Genomic DNA, 17,857 nt, shown 5'->3' with positions numbered 1-17,857 from the left:
TCCTTCCAGACCTTCCAGCAGGGTCGAAGAACTTCATGACAGTGTAAAAGTTTGAGGTCTCTCACTTGTGGAAAAGCCTTAAGATCTGTTTAAAGAGAAGGTGGGGTGACTTCATGACAGCCCTACAGAAATTAAGACCTGTTGGCAAACTATTTCTCCTGTGAATTTTTTATACACAGAAGAATGAACAATGAGAACTCCGCTGAGATTTGTTTTGGAAGGAGATAGGTAAGTGGTATCAGGACATGTGTAGACAACTTAAGAGTGACTGCTGAGGGATTGGTTGCTATCAATGGTGACCTTCACAAGACCCCAGGCAGCCTTGTGTATTAGCATGGCCTAGGCAACTGGAAGGCAGGTGCCCCCAAGATTCCATGACCGCCCCCCCACCTACCAGTTCTGTTATTGCAACTCCAGACGGTAACGTCGCATGCTGGGTCCTCCTCTGTCACTCCTGTCTGAGTGTGAGCTATAGACGGTGCCTTTGGCTCTGAGCGCTGGCATAATGAACCTTGTTTTTGTGGTTGCAAACCCTCAAGTTTCTCCCAACAGTAAGTTAAGAATTCCAGTTTCTGTCATCCCTCAGTCCTGATTAAACTTATGTGATTTCACATGTTTTTAATCCATCATATGTTTGGGTTTCTTCTCCCCAGTCCCTGGCTCTACCTTTTCTGCCACATGTCACCATGGCAGTATCTCTTGGCCCTTTATCTGATCCGAGGGTAGAACTTACACTCACGCAAATCAACCAGGAGCTTCAGTTGTAGCTGGCAGAGAAGAAGCAGGACTTCCAAGACCTCCCAGAGAAATTCCTTGTATCCCAAGCTACTGCCTACTCCCTGGCCAACCAGCTGCAGAAATACAGTTAAGTCCTAGGGGTCATGGTCACCAACGTGATGAATGATCATGGTCTTCCCTCTGAGAAACAAAAACTCTCCAGACTTGGTATCCTATTCCCTTTGTCATTTTGAATTTCATTCTGACCACAATCCAGGAAAGGTAGAAGTGGCTCTTTTACCCTCAGTTCCCTGAGGATGGGAAGACTCAGGCACAAAGAGTTGAGCCACTTTTCCAGGTTTGCGGTGAGTTGTAGGGTGAGATTAGAGTTAAAATCCCAGATATTGATTCTTGGTTCAGGCACTGAACTGCCTGTTTCTCTCAGGAACAAGCTAAACTGTGTCAATTGGAATCTTTTCTGTTCTGTATCTGATCCTGCATCACTGTTGGCTAAACGACTGGGACTGATGAACTCCATCAGTTCAGGTTTCCCTGAGGTCCCATTGGCAAAGCCCTGTGCTAGTTACACTGGGGTGACATGGTGGTTACACACTGGGGGAAGCAGGGGATAGTACCTGCTTAAAGGGAGCTTAAGGATGAGTCTGCTCCTCCCTGAAACCATGGGCTACCTGTTTGAGTTGTAATGAATAATGAGGAAATTCGGACAAAGCTCTGACAATAGTCCCTGGCACAGTATAACACAGTAAGTTCAAGTTCTACTATGTCTAATAACACAAACTTTCATAGTATTTGGGCACATTTTTTCCCAGGTCCTTATGGTTTCATGTATTCTCTTTCACACAAGTGTATCCAGGTGAGTTTTTTACCTTTGAGATACTTGTTCATTACTGAAATCCCAGCACAAGGGAACCATCAGTCCTATAGTCCTAGGGGTCTTCCCAACCACACAGGAATCACCAGGAATGCCCCTGCTCAGCGTTTCACCTAAGAGGCTGCAAGTATTGGTAAGTGGCCCAGGATTCAGTGTCAGTTTGCCAAACACCAGTTCATCTTGTCTAGTTACTTTCTGTGCCCAGGAGCTTCTGTTTCCTCAGCTCTAAAACAGGGAGTAACCAAATGCCATGCAGGTGGGAGGCTGAGGAATCAGATGTGGAAATCCCTGTGTAGAGCCTGGTACCGAGGTTACATCTGTCCTTGGGATGGACCCTGCCTCTTCCCTTGAAGGCAGTGACCACAGCAGCCTGTCCAGCTTTCCCCTGAGGCAGCGTCTCTCTTTCCTCAGAGTATGAAGCATTTAAGGACATCATTGAATCTGTGCTGGGGGAGAAGCTGCTGTTTGAGGCGCTGAGGCTAGCAGAGAAGCTGGCAGAGAAGCCCACGCAAGCTGAGAGGTGAGGTAAGGAGGGCAGAGATGTTCATGGCAGGCACATGGCACAATATTTATAAACCAGCAGAACACCAATTGGTGAATTACGGACTCCAATTGTTATTCAGAGCCTCATTTACTCTGCTTTTAAAAACACTATTGACTTAAAATCACATATCATGCAATTCACCAAATTCAAGTCAACAACTCAGTGGTATTTGGTACCCTCACAATGTTATGCAATCAATACCTCATTTACCTTTAAATCACAACCCCCTCCTGACTGACTACACCTTGTCATCCAGTCTTGACCCTGTCATTCTCATGTTTTTTTCCAATTCACACCAGCTGTATCTGTCCACACTCCTTGGGGATGTTCTCACAGAAATCCCTAATAGTGTGTCATCTTTGCATTTTAAAATTGTATCTTCTGTCCCACCTTAGGACATGTGATATCCTAACTCGAAGTCAGGCACGAGAGCTGACCCAGTTACAGCGGACATTACGGGAAGTGAAAGATGACTCTGTCCTACTCCAGCAGCACCTCAAGGACCTCCTCACCCACAACGACCTTGACAACCACCAGGGGCAGGGCTTCTAAGAGCGGCTGACTGAGGGACACAGGCTGGCAGAGCACCTTGCCCACAAGCTCAGCCCAGCTAAGGGGGCCACAGTACCTGATAACATTGAGCTGCTCCAAGGTCCCCTGCTCACAAGAGACTCCACACCTGCACTAGGAATGTTTTTTATCAGCTTTCCTGTTTCATGTCCCGTTTAGGGCTATGACAGGAGCAGGACTGGCTGAGTGGGAGAACAGAGGAGAAATGCACAGGGTGGAAGGCATAGTATTCCAACTGTCTGATTCCTCCCTGATGGACCATGGCCTTTGGCGCAGGAGGCAGCATCCGCCCAGTGTTAAACCACAGAAAGGACGATGTGACAGGAGGCAGCTTGTTAGAGTGAAAAGAGCTCTGGACTAAGCATGAAAGTTCCCAGGGTCCAGCCTGAGGGCGGCTGTCTTTAGTAACAGTGAGTGAGTGATTGATTTTTCCCTATCCCAATATCTGTTTCCTCTTCTGTAAAATGGATCAACTAATCTGTTGATGGTAGCTGTAGTGATGAAATGGGGAAATATTTACGAATGCACTGCAGAAAAAAGAAAGCCCTTCACCGTGTGGTGCCAGATAAGGTACTTGATGTGGTCAGACTTGGTGTTGGGAAAGTTGTTTAGACTGGACCACTTTCCATAGAGAGACTTTCCCTTGATAACCAGCAGAAGCCACCTGGAAGAGCCCAGGATGTTCCCAGGTGGAGGGATGTGGGACATGGTTCTTCTCCTTAGAGAAAGGAGGGGATCTTGTGAGAGCTGTGAAGGTTCATAGAGCCTGTGTCTTTGGCAGAATTTGTGGCAGGATGGATGATCCAGCTGTAGAAGCCAAGATGGAAGGTGGACAAGTATGCAGTGATATAAGGGAGAAAGGACACTTTAAATGTTTGTCCAATTCCAGGCAGAAGGCGTCATGATGGTGATCCTCTGGTTTAGAGTCAGACTGCCTGATGGATCGGAAATCCATGCCAGGGCAATTGTTTAAAGACAATGCATTAGAACTTCCATACAGTACTAATTCATACCTAGGTATTTATGAGTCTATGACCATGTGAGGTGCTGTGTTGGTTGTGAGTGACGTGGCAAGAAGCTGACTTCTTGGATATTTCTGAATTTGCAGAAATTCGTGAAGATGAGGAAGATGAACAAGCACAAGAGATACTCACATCTAGGTAACAGTGAACTAGCAGGAGCTGGTAATGGGTAGGTAAATTATGGACAGGGTCACAGAAAGAACAGTGAGGTCAAGAGAGTCACAGATGCCAGACGCAAGGAGAAGCAGAACTGCAGACTGTATTGATTTACTTCGCTCAACCCACGTGGAAATGGCCGTGTTAACTTGGTCGTCTGTTGTCTCCGTGCTACTTGTATGTACGAGCCAAGGTGAATGCACCACCCTTAGGATTTCCTGCACACACAGAGAATATCTATTCTCTCCTAAAGGAACTCCAAGGTGAGATAAATATCTACTCCTACACAGTTGTTTTAGGTCCGTGGGAGGAAGGTACCTAGCAAAGGAATTAGTAGAGAAGTAACCAGAAAAATTAAGCATCAGGACAACTATCTAGAAAAAAAATTGGTTGTCATGTGACAGTAGTAAGAGAAAGAGGCCTCGGAGGCCTTTCTATTCCTAAAAAGAAGGCATAATATCTCTGGGAGTCTATAATGCCTTAATAGCCGTATTCACTTGATTACTTTATCTTAAATTGAACATGACTTAGGACCACGGGGGTAGCATCTGGTATGGAAGTTCTTTTGTGTTTCATGTTCCTGAAGGTACCATACTGGGATGGTTGAGTCTCACTCCTCATCAGACGTTGTGTGGCCAGTGCACGGAGCACCTGCTGGTCTCCCTCTCCTGCCCCATGGCAGCCACACTCCACCTCACGTACGGGAGGATAGTTCCTTCCCTCTTTAAGGGGACTGCCCTTTTGGTTTCTCTGACACTCCCGATGCCTCCCATCAAAACCAGGCAGGAAAAAAAAAAAAAAAAAAAAAACCAGGCAGGGCAGCTTGGGGTCGGATCCTCTTTGTTTAATTTTCTGTCATCCCTCTCCCACCTGGCACAGCGTGGAGCTGCAGGAGGTTGAAAAGAAGGAAGTGCCTCAGGAATCCCAGGATGAATGTGTTTTGACTCCTTCAATTCTCCAAGGAAGTTCTGACTGCAACCAGCCTTACAGTGATGGCAAATTTGCATTTGATGAATCAGAAGTGGACCCTGCTCCGGATGGAGCCTGTGGTTGCTCCCATGCTGAAGAGGATGAAATTCCAACTGATCTCCCAAGTAGCCTCCATATTTGTTCCCCACACCTGTGTAGACTGAGGAAGGTTATCTCTGAAGATAGTCCCTATAGACACATCTTGCTTAAATCAGGGAAAAGGATCTATTATGAAACACAGACATCAGGTGGCTCAGGGAGCCTTTATCCCTTTCTAGGCCCCAGTCATGCCTTTGTCACCCTGGCACCAGTGTCAGGCATTTGGGCCCAAATCAGGTGTGACAAACTCTCTTCCACCTTGGGTGGAAATCTACAGGAGGTGTTTGTCAGACCTAGTTTGGATCAAATGTGTCTTGTCACCTGCAATGACCTAATTTTTGTTTTTTTGTACAATGTCCCTGGCCTTTCTATCCTTATCCAGACACAACGGCAGACTTGCATATACATCAGGAGAGGTTGTTTCCCTGGTTTCACTGCTCTCAGTCCCAGTCTCCATCTTCTCTATGTTGGCTTCTAACTGTTAGCTAAGCAGTCATCTGAAAACCAGGACAGACACAGCTGTACCATTGCCTTGTTTGGATGTTTCCATGAAGCAAGGCTGGGCTCTGGCAGTCCCTCAGCTTTGAATGGGGATGGTTTCTGTGTCGCACCAAAGATTCTTTTTTGGTTTGAGGGTTTATACAATTCATCCATCACTCTAGTCTCAAGTATAAATTCCTCTAAACCATCAGCAACCACATAATCTGATGGGACTAACCAATATTGTAGAAACAATTCTAGAAAATAACTCAGCTCATTTTCTAGGATCACTGGGGAAAATATATCATTAACTATTTATACAGGCTCAGAACAAAGGATGTTGGGAGAGCACTCTACCAGATCAATAAGAGAATTTCCCTGATGGGTCTGGGGTCCAGTCTAATTCTAAGACTTAAGTGTCCTGGAATGTCTCTGCTAATGTATTATGTTCTCGCACTGAGAATATTCATGTCCTTGTGGTGTGTTCACTGAGTAGGTATGTGTGAGACGTGATTTGCTTATTGTGACCCACTGTCTCTGAATTTCTTGCTAGACAATCAAAATGATCATAAGCAAGTGGATGGACAAGAGCCAGTGTCCCCCAGGTAATTCTGAAGATTTGTGGGCTGTGAATGTCAGTGGTGACAACAGGAGACCTCAAATCCAGGGAAAAACAGAATTACTAAATGTAACTCTTTCATCCATTCAGTCAACAGTCAAATATCCCTTTTCACAACGTTGTCTATTTTTATTGCGGTAGTTGTCTAGGTTTCAATTTATTAATCCTTCAGGTATAGTAACGTACAGTGAGTTGACCCTGGTGAAATAGCCAAACTTGGCAGTTCCTGTAATCAAGTGTTCTCTCCTGTGTGGTTAACAGCAGGTGAGATTCATATCGCCTTGTGCCTGTTTGGCATCAGCATGTTGGTAAATATTTGTTAGCAAGTGAAGAAACTAGAAGAAATTCATATTATAACAAAATATTGAGAAAATAGTTCCTGAAGGCAGAATATCTAGAGTCTATAATTCCTCAAAAGCTGTATTCACTTGGGCACTGCATATACAGATCAACACAATATAGCAAACAAGTTGGAACCACTATCTTAGTCTGTGTGTGCTGGGGCTCATGACTACAGCATGCAGGGAGAGTTCAGTCTCCTCCTTCAACAGCTGGTTGTGTGGCCAGAGCATCTGCTGCTCTCTCCCTCTCCCAACCCATGGAAGCCACACTCCACTTCACATACAGGAGGATAATTATTTCCTTCTTTAAGAGGACTTCCCCTTTGCTTTCTGTGTCCACTCCCTATGCCTCCCATCAACACCAGCTAGGACAGCATGCTGTCTGCTCCTCGTAGTTTAATCTTCTGTCTTCCCTTTGCCACCTGACACAGCGTGAACCTACAGGATGTTGGAAAGAAGGAAGTGCTCCAGGAATCCCAAGATGAATGTGTTTTGGCTCCTTCAACTCCCCAGGAAGGTTCTAACTGCTACCAGCCTTACAGTGATGAAAAATTTGCATTTGATGAGGAGAAAGTGGGGTCTGCTCTGGATGGAGCCTGTGGTTGCTCCCATGCTAAAGAGGATGAAATTTCAACTGGTCTCCCAGGTAATCTCCATTATCTTTGTTAGTATACTCAGAGAATTAATCTGCTTAGATAGACTGTATGCTTACATATTGAAGCCTGGTTTGAACCAGAGTATACAATTGCATTTAAAATAAGACATTCTACAAGTTAGTGAACTTTTCTCAGTTCCTAGTCTTGTTTGTCCCTGTGGCAAATCACTGGAACGAAGGCAGTCCTGCCAGACTCACATGTACATTGTGGAACAGGAAGTAACTTTGAGGCCTCCTAATTTTGAATGAATGTCTTATATCACATGAAATTCTCTAATTTTCATTCCTGAGCAATGTCCCTGAGTTCCCTTACGTGTCTGAGTCTGATGGCAGTCTTGTTTCTATCTTTGGAGATGTCACTACATTGATTCACTTCTGTTAACCCACAGTCTACCTCCTTTCATTTGTGTTATCTTGTCCAGAGTCTTCTGAAACCAAAATATAAGCCCCACTGTCACACTTGGTACATTTCTCTGAAGCAAGGCAGGGCCCTGGAACTTCCCAAGCTGATGAATGGCCATTGTTTCTTTGTAGCTTTGAAGATTCTTTTTTTTTTTTTTGCTTTTATAAATTTATTTATTTATTTATTGGCTGTGTTGTACCTTTGTTGCTGCGTGCGGGTTTTCTCTAGTCACGGTGAGCAGGGGCTACTCTTCGTTGTGGTGCGCAGGCTTCTCACTGCGGTGGCTTCTCTTGTTGCAGAGCATGGGCTCTAGGTGCACGGGCTTCAGTAGTTCTGGCATGAGGGCTCAGTAGTTGTGGCTTGCGGGCTCTAGAGTGCAGGCTCAGTAGTTGTGGCACACGGGCTTAGCTGCTCCGTGGCATGTGGGATCTTCCCGGACCAGGGCTCGAACCCGTGTCCCCTGCATTGGCAGGCAGATTCTTAACCACTGTGCCACCAGGGAAGTCCCTGAAGATTCTTTTGACTTGATGGTGTGTAGATTCCACTCCCATCTAATCTCAATGTATAATTCATCTAACCCATTAACAAACAGCATTTCAGATAGAAAAGCCTGACTATTACAGCAACGCTCTAGGATGGCAGCTGGGTATTTCCCCAGGATCTGTGGGGAAAAGGATTTGTTTAGCCATTTGCACAGACTCGGGACATAGGATACTCTGAGGATGACCTGTCATATCAAGGAAATTTGTCCAGTGGCTCAAGAAGGAAACCCAGTGCCTTCTTATGAGGCTCTCTTTGGGGCCTCCTGGGCTATTTCTCTCACAATAGCCTGTTATCACACTGTGAAGACTGGCACAGGATTGGGCATTTGTGAAAGGGTTTTGCCTGATGTAACTGTCCTGTTAATTTATTTGTAGAAAACCAAACTGATCACAATGACCTTCAAGGACCAGTAGCTATTGCCACAAGGTGATTTTGAATATTTGTGGGCCGTTAATACAGTGATGACATCTGCAGGTCTCTGGTCCAGGGAAAAGCAGAAAGTGCTGAATATATTGTATCATCAATTTTCCCAACCACGAATTATCATTTTTTGTAATGTTTTCTGCTTTCATTGTGGTACTTATATTGTTTCCCATTTCTTATTAACTTTTCAAGTTTATAACCCAAGCCAGTTGACCCAGGTAAACTAAGTCAGAGTAATTTTTTGGCACTCACTCGTTATCTCCAGTGTGGTTTATGGAGTGAGATGCATATCTGTTTTCTGCCTGTTTGGCGTTAGCATGTTGGCATGTATGTCATAGCAAGAAATGTAAATAGACCATAATATTATTATACCATGCCACAGTATTTAGAGAGGCCTCGATGGCATGAGATTTCTGGGATACCAGAATGTCCCAAAAGCTGTATGCACTTGCCCGTTCCATGTGACACTCAATGCAACGTAAATGAAAGGGTGAAAGCCACTGGTACGTGACTCTATATGTTGTGAGTCATGACTGTACCATCCAGAGATAATTCAGTCTCTTTCTTCATCAGCTTGTTATTTGGCCAGAGCACTGAGCACCTAGTGTCCTTTCTATCTCCTGCCCCTGTGAAAAACACACTCTGTCCCACACACAAAAGGGAGTTTTTCCCTCTTTAAAGGATCAGGCCCTTGGCTTGCTTCACCACTCCCTTAAACACGCCATCAGAACCAGGTAGGACTCTATGACTGCTGATCCCTCTTGGGTTAATCTTCAGTCCTGCCTCCCCACCAGGCTCAGCAGGGAGCTGCCACAGATGGTAGAGAATGGTGTCCCACGGGACTCACTGGATGAATACTGTTTGATTTACTCAATTCTTCCTGGTCTGTCAGATTCCTCCTGGCCTTATACAAGTGCTGCCTTCTTCTCATTTGAGGAAGTGGATGTCTCTTATGTTTGGGATGTAACCACTGAGTATTCTTTATCAATGTGATAAAACTCCAGCTGGACTCCCAGGTAGACTCTGTATTCTTTGTATCCCATGCCTCAGGCAGTGCTGAGATGTGTCATCCCTGTGTACAAGCTCTGTAGACATAGTGATTTGAATCAGGCTCTATGACAGAGTTTTAAGCACAGACATCAGGTGGGTCAGGGAGCTGTGCTCTGTTCTTCATCCAGGCCAAGCCTATGGGTCAGGCGCCAAGTTAGATAATGGATCCAAGGCAGGTGTGACAAACTCACTCACTTGCAGGTGTGCAAGTGCACAGGGATGACTGTCTTTTTTCCTGATTCCCATGAAATGTCTCTTCTTACATACAAGCCTCCCATTTTCATACCCAAAAAATGTCCCTTGAATTTCTGTGCCTTTCCAGAGACGTTGACAGCCTTAATTCCATCTTTGGATTTGTTGTTTCACTGGTGTCACTTCTGTCATCCCCAGTGTCTGTCTCCTCTAAGTTGGCTGTCTTAGTGAAGCAATCATCTGAACACCAGGACACAAAGACCTCTACCATCACCTTGTTTGTATGTTTCCATGAACCAAGGCAGAGCCCTGGCATTTCCCTACCCCATGAATGGCCAAAGATTCAGTGTAGCAACAAACATTCTTTTTTTTTTTGCGGTATGCGGGCCTCTCACTGTTGTGGCCTCTCCCGTTGCGGAGCACAGGCTCTGGACGCGCAGACTCAGCGGCCACAGGCTCCGGATGCGCCGGCTCAGCGGCCATGGCTCACGGGCCCAGCCGCTCCGTGGCATGTAGGATCTTCCCGGACCGGGGCACGAACCCGTGTCCCCTGCATCGGCAGGCGGACTCTCAACCACTGCACCACCCTGGGAAGCCCAAACATTCATTTTGATTCAAGGTTTTGTAGATTCCATCCATCATTCTGCTAAACCAGCCAGTGTATGATGATAAAAGCCTGAATATTACACTATTCTGTTGGAATGCAGGTGAGCTATTCCCCAGAATCTGTGGGGAAAAGATGTGTTTAACTTTTTACTCAGACTTGGAAGAGGGTACTGTGGTGAGGATCTACCAGGTCAGGGAGATCTTGGCTGATGGCTCAGGAAAGCAAACCAAGGCAGGTACATAAGACACAACCTGAGGCCTCCTGGAATATTCTTCTTAAAATATCCTATCGTTCCACTGGTGATGTTTTTGTCCCCATGGTAGTATTGGATACTGGATTATTATCATACACAGGATGATCTGCTTAGTGTTTCTGGCCCAGTCTGAATTTTTTTTTTTTTTTTACATCTTTATTGGAGTATAATTGCTTTACAATGGTGTGTTAGTTTCTGCTTTATAACAAAGTGAATCAGTTATACATATACATATGTTCCCATATCTCTTCCCTCTTGTGTCTCCCTCCCTCCCACCCTCCCTATCCCACCCCTCCAGGCGGTCACAAAGCCCTGAGCTGATCTCCCTGTGCTCTGCGGCTGCTTCCCACTAGCTATCTATTTTACGTTTGGTAGTGTATATATGTACATGTCACTCTCTCACTTTGTCACAGCTTACTCTTCCCCCTCCCCATATCCTCAAGTCCGTTCTCTAGTAGGTCTGTGTCTTTATTCCCGTCTTACCCCTAGGTTCTTCATGACATTTATTTTTTCTCAGATTCCATATATATGTGTTAGCATACGGTATTTGTCTTTCTCTTTCTGACTTACTTCACTCTGTATGACAGACTCTAGGTCCATCCACCTCACTACAAATAACTCAATTTCGTTTCTTTTTATGGCTGAGTAATATTCCATTGTATACATGTGCCACATCTTCTTTATCCATTCATCCGATGATGGACACTTAGGTTGTTTCCATCTCCTGGCTATTGTAAATAGAGCTGCAATGAACATTTTGGTACATGACTCTTTCTGAATTATGGTTTTCTCAGGGTATATGCCCAGTAGTGGGATTGCTGGGTCATATGGTAATTCTATTTTTAGTTGTTTAAGGAACCTCCATACTGTTCTCCATAGTGGCTGTACCAATTCACATTCCCACCAGCAGTGCAAAAGTGTTCCCTTTTCTCCACACCCTCTCCAGCATTTATTGTTTCTAGATTTTTTCATGATGGCCATTCTAACGGGTATGAGATGATATCTCATTGTAGTTTTGATTTGCATTTCTCTAATGATTAATGATGTTGCACATTCTTTCATGTGTTTGTTGGCAATCTGTATATCTTCTTTGGAGAAATGTCTATTTAGGTCTTCCGCCCATTTTTGGATTGGGTTATTTGTTTTTTTGTTATTGAGCTGCATGAGCTGCTTGTAAATTTTGGAGATTAATCCTTTTTCAGTTGCTTCATTTGCAAATATTTTCTCCCATTCTGAGGGTTGTCTTTTGGTCTTGTTTATGGTTTCCTTTGCTGTGCAAAAGCTTTGTAGTTTCATTAGGTCCCATTTGTTTATTTGTGTTTTTCTTTCCATTTCTCTAGGAGGTGGGTCAAAAAGGATCTTGCTGTGATTTATGTCATAGAGTGTTCTGCCTATGTTTTCCTCTAAGAGTTTGATAGTTTCTGGCCTTACATTTAGGTCTTTAATACATGTTGAGCTTATTTTTGTGTATGGTGTTAGGGAGTGATCTAATCTTATACTTTTACATGTACCTGTCCAGTTTTCCCAGCACCACTTATTGAAGAGGCTGTCCTTTCTCCACTGTACAGTCCTGCCTCCTTTATCAAAGATAAGGTGACCATATGTGCGTGGGTTTATCTCTGGGCTTTCTATCCTGTTCCATTGATCTATCTTTCTGTTTTTGTGCCAGTACCATACTGTCTTGATTACTGTAGCTTTGTAGTATAGTCTGAAGTCAGGGAGCCTGATTCCTCCAGCTCCGTTTTTCGTTCTCAAGATTGCTTTGGCTATTCGGGGTCTTTTGTGTTTCCATACAAATTGTGAAATTTTTTGTTCCCTGTCTGAATTTATCGGTAGGAAATCATACTGTTCTTGAGGAACAGGAAGACCAAGACCTTATCTGTTCTAGGTAACTATGAAGAAACATGGGTCTTAATTCAGTGGTGACATCTAGTCATCTCAGATGCAGGGAAATCTGAAAGTGCTGAATATGCCTATTTCTTCCATTCTGACAACCACAAAGTGTCCCTTTTAATAATGTTGTCTGTTTTCACTGTGGTACTTGTATAGGCCCCTTTATGAATCCCTCTCAATTATAGTAACCTACAGTCAGTTGATGCAGGGGTACTAATCAGCCACCCGATTTCTTGCAGTCTCCGGTTCTCTCCTTTCTATTAAAACCAGCATGAGATGCATATCTGCCTCTGTCTGTTTGGCCTTACCACACTGGCAGGTATTTGATGGCAAGGAAAGGAACGAGAAAAAAATTCGTGTCACATCTCAGTATTAGAGAAATTGGCCTTGAAGACACAGGACTTCTAGGAGCCCATTAGGCTGCTAGAGCCTATTCACTTGGCTGCTACATGTAAATTTCACCAAAAACTTATGCTATAGTTGAAGCTGCCTTTATGGTTTCTGAAGGCGTGTGTGATGTGACTGCTGTGTCCTGGGGTAGTTCAGTCTCCTTCCTCCTGGGCTCGTTTCTGATCAGTGCTCAGAGCACGTCATGCTCACTTTCTCCCCCTCCCTCTCTCTCCGTTTCCCTTTGCAAGCACCCACCGGCCCCAGGTAGGAGAGGATTGTTATACCTCCCTTTATGGGGACTTCCCATTTCTTTTCTGTGACTGTTAGACAGCTAGCTACAGATGAGCAGCAGGGGAAGGCGGAGGTGGAGACTCAGGATATGTGAGCCAAACAAGGAGGGGCTGAGGGACAGGTTGCGGTCAGCACGTCCTGAAGCAGCAGGAAGCACCTGGCCGAAGGGGAATTCCCCGAGGCACGCAGGCGCAGTTTGAGCCAAGCATAACCGGAGATAATCCCAACTTCATTATGTCATCATTATAATAGAATTTACATGTGGTTTCAATCCCCTCCCTCCCCGCCATGGGCTTTTCTTAGCGAATTTGGGTAAAAACATGGAATTATGGGTAAAAGCATGCGCAATATAACCTGTCACTCACGTGACGAGACCTTGTCACTGGATCTTAACCCAACTCCTACCCTTAGGTTCAAAGCGCTTATAAACACCCCGCGCCCCTATAGCTGGGCTGGTTTCACTTTGCAGAAGCCAGTCTGCGCTCTCTCCGAGAGTGTGTCTATGCTTTAAGTAAACTTTGCTTTGAACTTACGCCCGAAGTGTTCGTCTGCAATTCTTGGCTTAATATTACAAGGACCGAGATGGCTGGTCCAGATTCATCTAGTGACCTCCTCGGTTGAAACCCTCCAACACAACGCACACCAAACCCATAACATGACCGGTCCCTTAACCCTCCCATCAAAACCCACCAGGACTCCGTGTTCACGAATATTTGCTGTTTAATCATCAGTCCTCCCGACCCCACAAAGCTCAGTCTGGAGCTGCTGGCGGTAGAAGAGAATGAAGTCCAGCAGGACTCACTGGATGAATGTGATTTGGCTGGTTCTATCGGCCATCGTCTGTCAGACTCCTGTACGCCTTACACAAGTGCCTCATTCCAATCTCAGACACGTCTCAGAAGTGAGATGTGTGTGATATGGTACAGCCCTGCCAGGCCATCACTCACCACGGGCCAGGAAAGGCCAAATTCCCCCCCCAGATGGGCTGAGAGGAATGAATGGAACATGTAAATAGTACACAGATCCACCTGTGTCTGCGTTCTGATGATAACCTGAGGACAGTGTGGCTAGCTGGGATGCAGCAGCATGGGCACAGGTTGTCGGGTCTGCCCCATCCTCTCTGTACGAGGAGAAACCCTGTAGAAACCATACAAACACTAGATTTTTCAATTACAACTTGACCTTGTATTGGAGGCTTCCCCACACAGTAATAATATTGGTCAGTACTGTCGATGTTTGATGAAATGTTTTGTCCTTTTCCCATGCAAATGCAAAGAATATTCCAAGCATAGGTAGACAAATAAAATTACATGATGAAATTACGCAGTGAGAATTAAAAACAATCCTAGACATTGATTCAAAATCACATTGGAGAGTGGGGATACCAGGTTTTGACAGTTCTTTCACCCACCAGATTTATTAATTTAAGAGGTTTTACCCTTCAGCCCAATGTGAATTATCATAAAATCTGATTAAGTGTCCTAAAATTGATGATTAATGATTAATGAACTCTGCCTGGGAGAAATAGGAAGGGCACGCTGGGCTGAGAGAAGTGCTTGTGGAAAAGGCCCTGGAAGCTCAGAGAAGCTCCTGGTACAGGGCTGGGGTCAGGGAGGGGCCAGCCGCGTCCAGGAGGATTTGTAGAAGGGAGTTGTGGGAAGTGATGTTGCAGAAGAAAGAGGGGCAGAAGGCAGGAGGAGTACAAAGGCAGGTGAGGAGTTTAGAGTCTGTGTAGTAGAGGAGGGAGGATGAATTTCCACAAGCCGAGGAGCATGTGATGAAACAGGATTTGGGGGTAATAAGACAGGTGACCTTTGGTAGTGTGGAGAGGACAGAATCAGAGAAAGCAGTTAGAAGGAGATTGGATGAATCACTGATGAGAGTCAGACATGGATGCTCTCTGGAAGACTAAGTGGTAACAGATATATGAGAGACACTTTAAGGAAACAGTTCAACAAACCTCGCTGAGGATGAGGATGTATGGGGGGAGGTGGGGGGGGGGGCCACAGCAATGTGCAGCAGGTCCTGTGGGCCATGACTCCACCTGAGCCTGACCTGGACTGGAGGAGGGTACTTCATACCTTTGGTTAGCCCACGTTCTGAGAATATATGTTCATTTCACAGGAGAAATATCAAAATATTTGATTAGGAGCACTTTCCAGACCCCACTGGAGGGGTGTGTAACATAAGGAGTGTGCACTGTATCATCAATCTAAAGAAACACAAATTCTGATTCTGCAGCACTTCTGTACCTAAGCTTCCAATGAGGGATTCAGGCCTCTACTACACTACTTCTATCTGCTAATACCATCCGTCCCCACTCCGCCCCATATGGTAATAGAATGTACACATGTATGGGTGAGTGGAAAGGTAGACAAAAGTTAAATGTAAGGAAGTTCGAAAGGTTCCAGAACTGTGAAACATTCTATTAACTTGGTCCATATACTGTAGATTCTCAATTCCTTTTTCTGTTGGTACCTGAAGGCTTTAGGCCATACTTCTTCCCCTTTTCTTTTATTCTTGTGGGTAGATATCAACAACTCTCTCCCCCATACCTTGAGGCCTGTTTAGAGCCTTCTCTCTAGGCTACAGGACTAAGGCTAATGGCTGAATAATAGGCGTGACCTCATATGCCATCCAAAGCCCTCTAGATTCAAGTGGGTGATTTTTCATTTCAAGGATGCTGCAGCCTAGCGCCTGCCATCTCAGCATGCCCAGGCACAGCCATAAAAATGACATCTCCTTCATGTACGTGATGTCTGCCTTTATTGTCTGGGTTATTGGGTGGTTTCACTCATAGGCAGGGACATCAGAAATGGGTGTTCTGGGAGGGATTAGCTCAGGAAAACTTGGATTGGTCCTACTGAACCCTCTTTTCCTTTCAGGTGACACCTGGGAGGACTGTCACCAAAGGCCTTTGAGTTTCCAAGGCCCAGGGGTACAAACTTCACAAGCACAGCTGCAGAAAAGCACCCACATGACCAATTATCTGCAACTGCAGCTGGACCAGCATTTCAATTGTGGGCACAGCAAAGCCACACTCGGTCTTTCCTCCACCATCTGGGGCTTTACTGCCAACACCAATTCTGGAAGCCAAGGACCACTCTTCCTAGGTAAAAAATAAAAGGGGATTAGGAAGCTCAAGTTGTCTCAGGGTTGAGGGTGGAGGGGGCAATGGGGCCTTTCCCACTCCGTCTGTAGTAGGTCTGGTTGAAATCTGTGATGCTCTACCAGAGTGAGGTGAGCAAGAGCCTGGGATTTAGGACCAGCTCTGCCTCAGGCCCTGGGTTTGCAAACTCCTGATTGTTTCACTGGGCCAAGTTATTTATCTCCTTAGGTATTCACATCTCACATCCCTCATCTGAACTCTTGAAAAATTATATCCCCATTCCATGTTTGTTGGGAATATTAAGCAACATGATGTCCAGAAAGCCTGATCAGTAAAAATGGTTTGATAACAACTATGAATATATAACATCTAACCATTGTGTCTTTCTGGTGCTTTAACACTTACAAAATGATTGCACATGTGTTGTTTCCTCTGAGGTAGAGCACTTTTTTGATCCCCACTTTCTCTGGGACCCGTGTTCCCTTGCTTCCTCAGAAAGGTAGGTTGGCCAGTATTTTCCTCTCCTTTCAACATCCACCCTCAAGTCAATTTTCCCCTGCTAGGTGCTCTCAGTAACAGTGTATTAGTAACATTCTGTAGCAATGTAAACCCTGGCCACACAACTCAGCCTCCAGTTAATTTTCATATCCAGGTTATTTTCCTTTTTTCCCCTCTTTTTAAAATAAAGGGCCACCCTCACCCATGAGGTGTACTGATCTGTCTATTTTATGCCACTCCATTTAGTTCATAATCTTCATTCATCTCCACGGCCATGTCCTCAGTTTTCTTCTCCTTGGGATCCACCTCTGCTCAGATTTTCTTTTTATTTTTCTTTGTTTGTTTGTTTTTGCGGTATGCGGGCCTCTCACTGCTGTGGCCTCTCCTGTTGCGGAGCACCCGCTCCAGACGCGCAGGCTTAGCGGCCATGGCTGATGGGCCCAGCTGCTCTGCGGCATGTGGGATCTTCCTGGACCGGGGCACGAACCCGTGTCCCCTGCATCGGCAGGCGGACTCTCAACCACTGCGCCACCAGGGAAGCCCGGAACTTTTTCTTTTCTTTTTTTCTTTTTTTTTTAAATCAGTTGTATTTTTCTTGAATTTTTCTTTTGGCATTTGGGAACATGTTTGCCCCGTGGCAATCTTACCAGTACTGGGTAGTGTTAGGAAGATCAACAAAAAGCAAATACAAAAATGTCTCCATTGGTTTCCAATCACCATAGACTTTCAGGCAAAGTTCCTGGACACTTTCCTTACCTGATGTCCCTCCTGGGTGGGGGAGTAAGTCATAGTAAGATCATGCAAAACAACGGCTCCTGTTGCCTGTGGTTTTATCTTCAGAGCTGGGTTTGGATGCTTCCATTGGAATGAAGAACCCTCCCAAGCTGGAGGGTGAGCTCTTAGCTGCCAGCAAGCATGAGTGTCTGGTCTGTAGCAAGATTAATGCCTTAAGTGTCCTGAAACAGAAGATTATCACAAGAAAACTGCTGTTCAGCAAGTGGAGACTAGCATGCCAATTCCCTGGCCTTCAAGCTTAGGGTACAGAGGTAATCGCATCTGAGGCTCTTATGTGTACTTCTTCCTTATACTCTTTACCTAAGATTATAGCTCAGTCTCCCACTATTTTTTCTCTTCCTCGTTT

At 45.1% G+C, this 17,857-nt stretch overlaps 1 protein-coding gene across 1 annotated transcript; it reads left to right on the top strand.

The window, feature by feature from the left end:
• Positions 1-686: 686 nt before the first annotated feature.
• On the top strand, positions 687-17,783 carry LOC132423997 (neuroblastoma breakpoint family member 4-like). Its single transcript, XM_069540598.1, is given in 12 exon segments — positions 687-864; positions 2,021-2,129; positions 2,549-2,777; positions 3,926-4,164; positions 4,781-5,255; positions 6,923-7,055; positions 8,385-8,436; positions 9,228-9,422; positions 13,763-14,116; positions 15,451-15,467; positions 15,995-16,222; positions 17,557-17,783. Coding segments are annotated over 12 exon segments (2,406 nt in total). The 3' UTR covers positions 17,754-17,783.
• Positions 17,784-17,857: the final 74 nt, after the last annotated feature.

This window comes from Delphinus delphis, chromosome 1 (genome assembly GCF_949987515.2).
Source record: "Delphinus delphis chromosome 1, mDelDel1.2, whole genome shotgun sequence".
NCBI lineage: Eukaryota > Metazoa > Chordata > Mammalia > Artiodactyla > Delphinidae > Delphinus > Delphinus delphis.
Note: the sequence above shows the minus strand (reverse complement) of the source record. Positions and strands in the feature narration are given on the sequence as shown.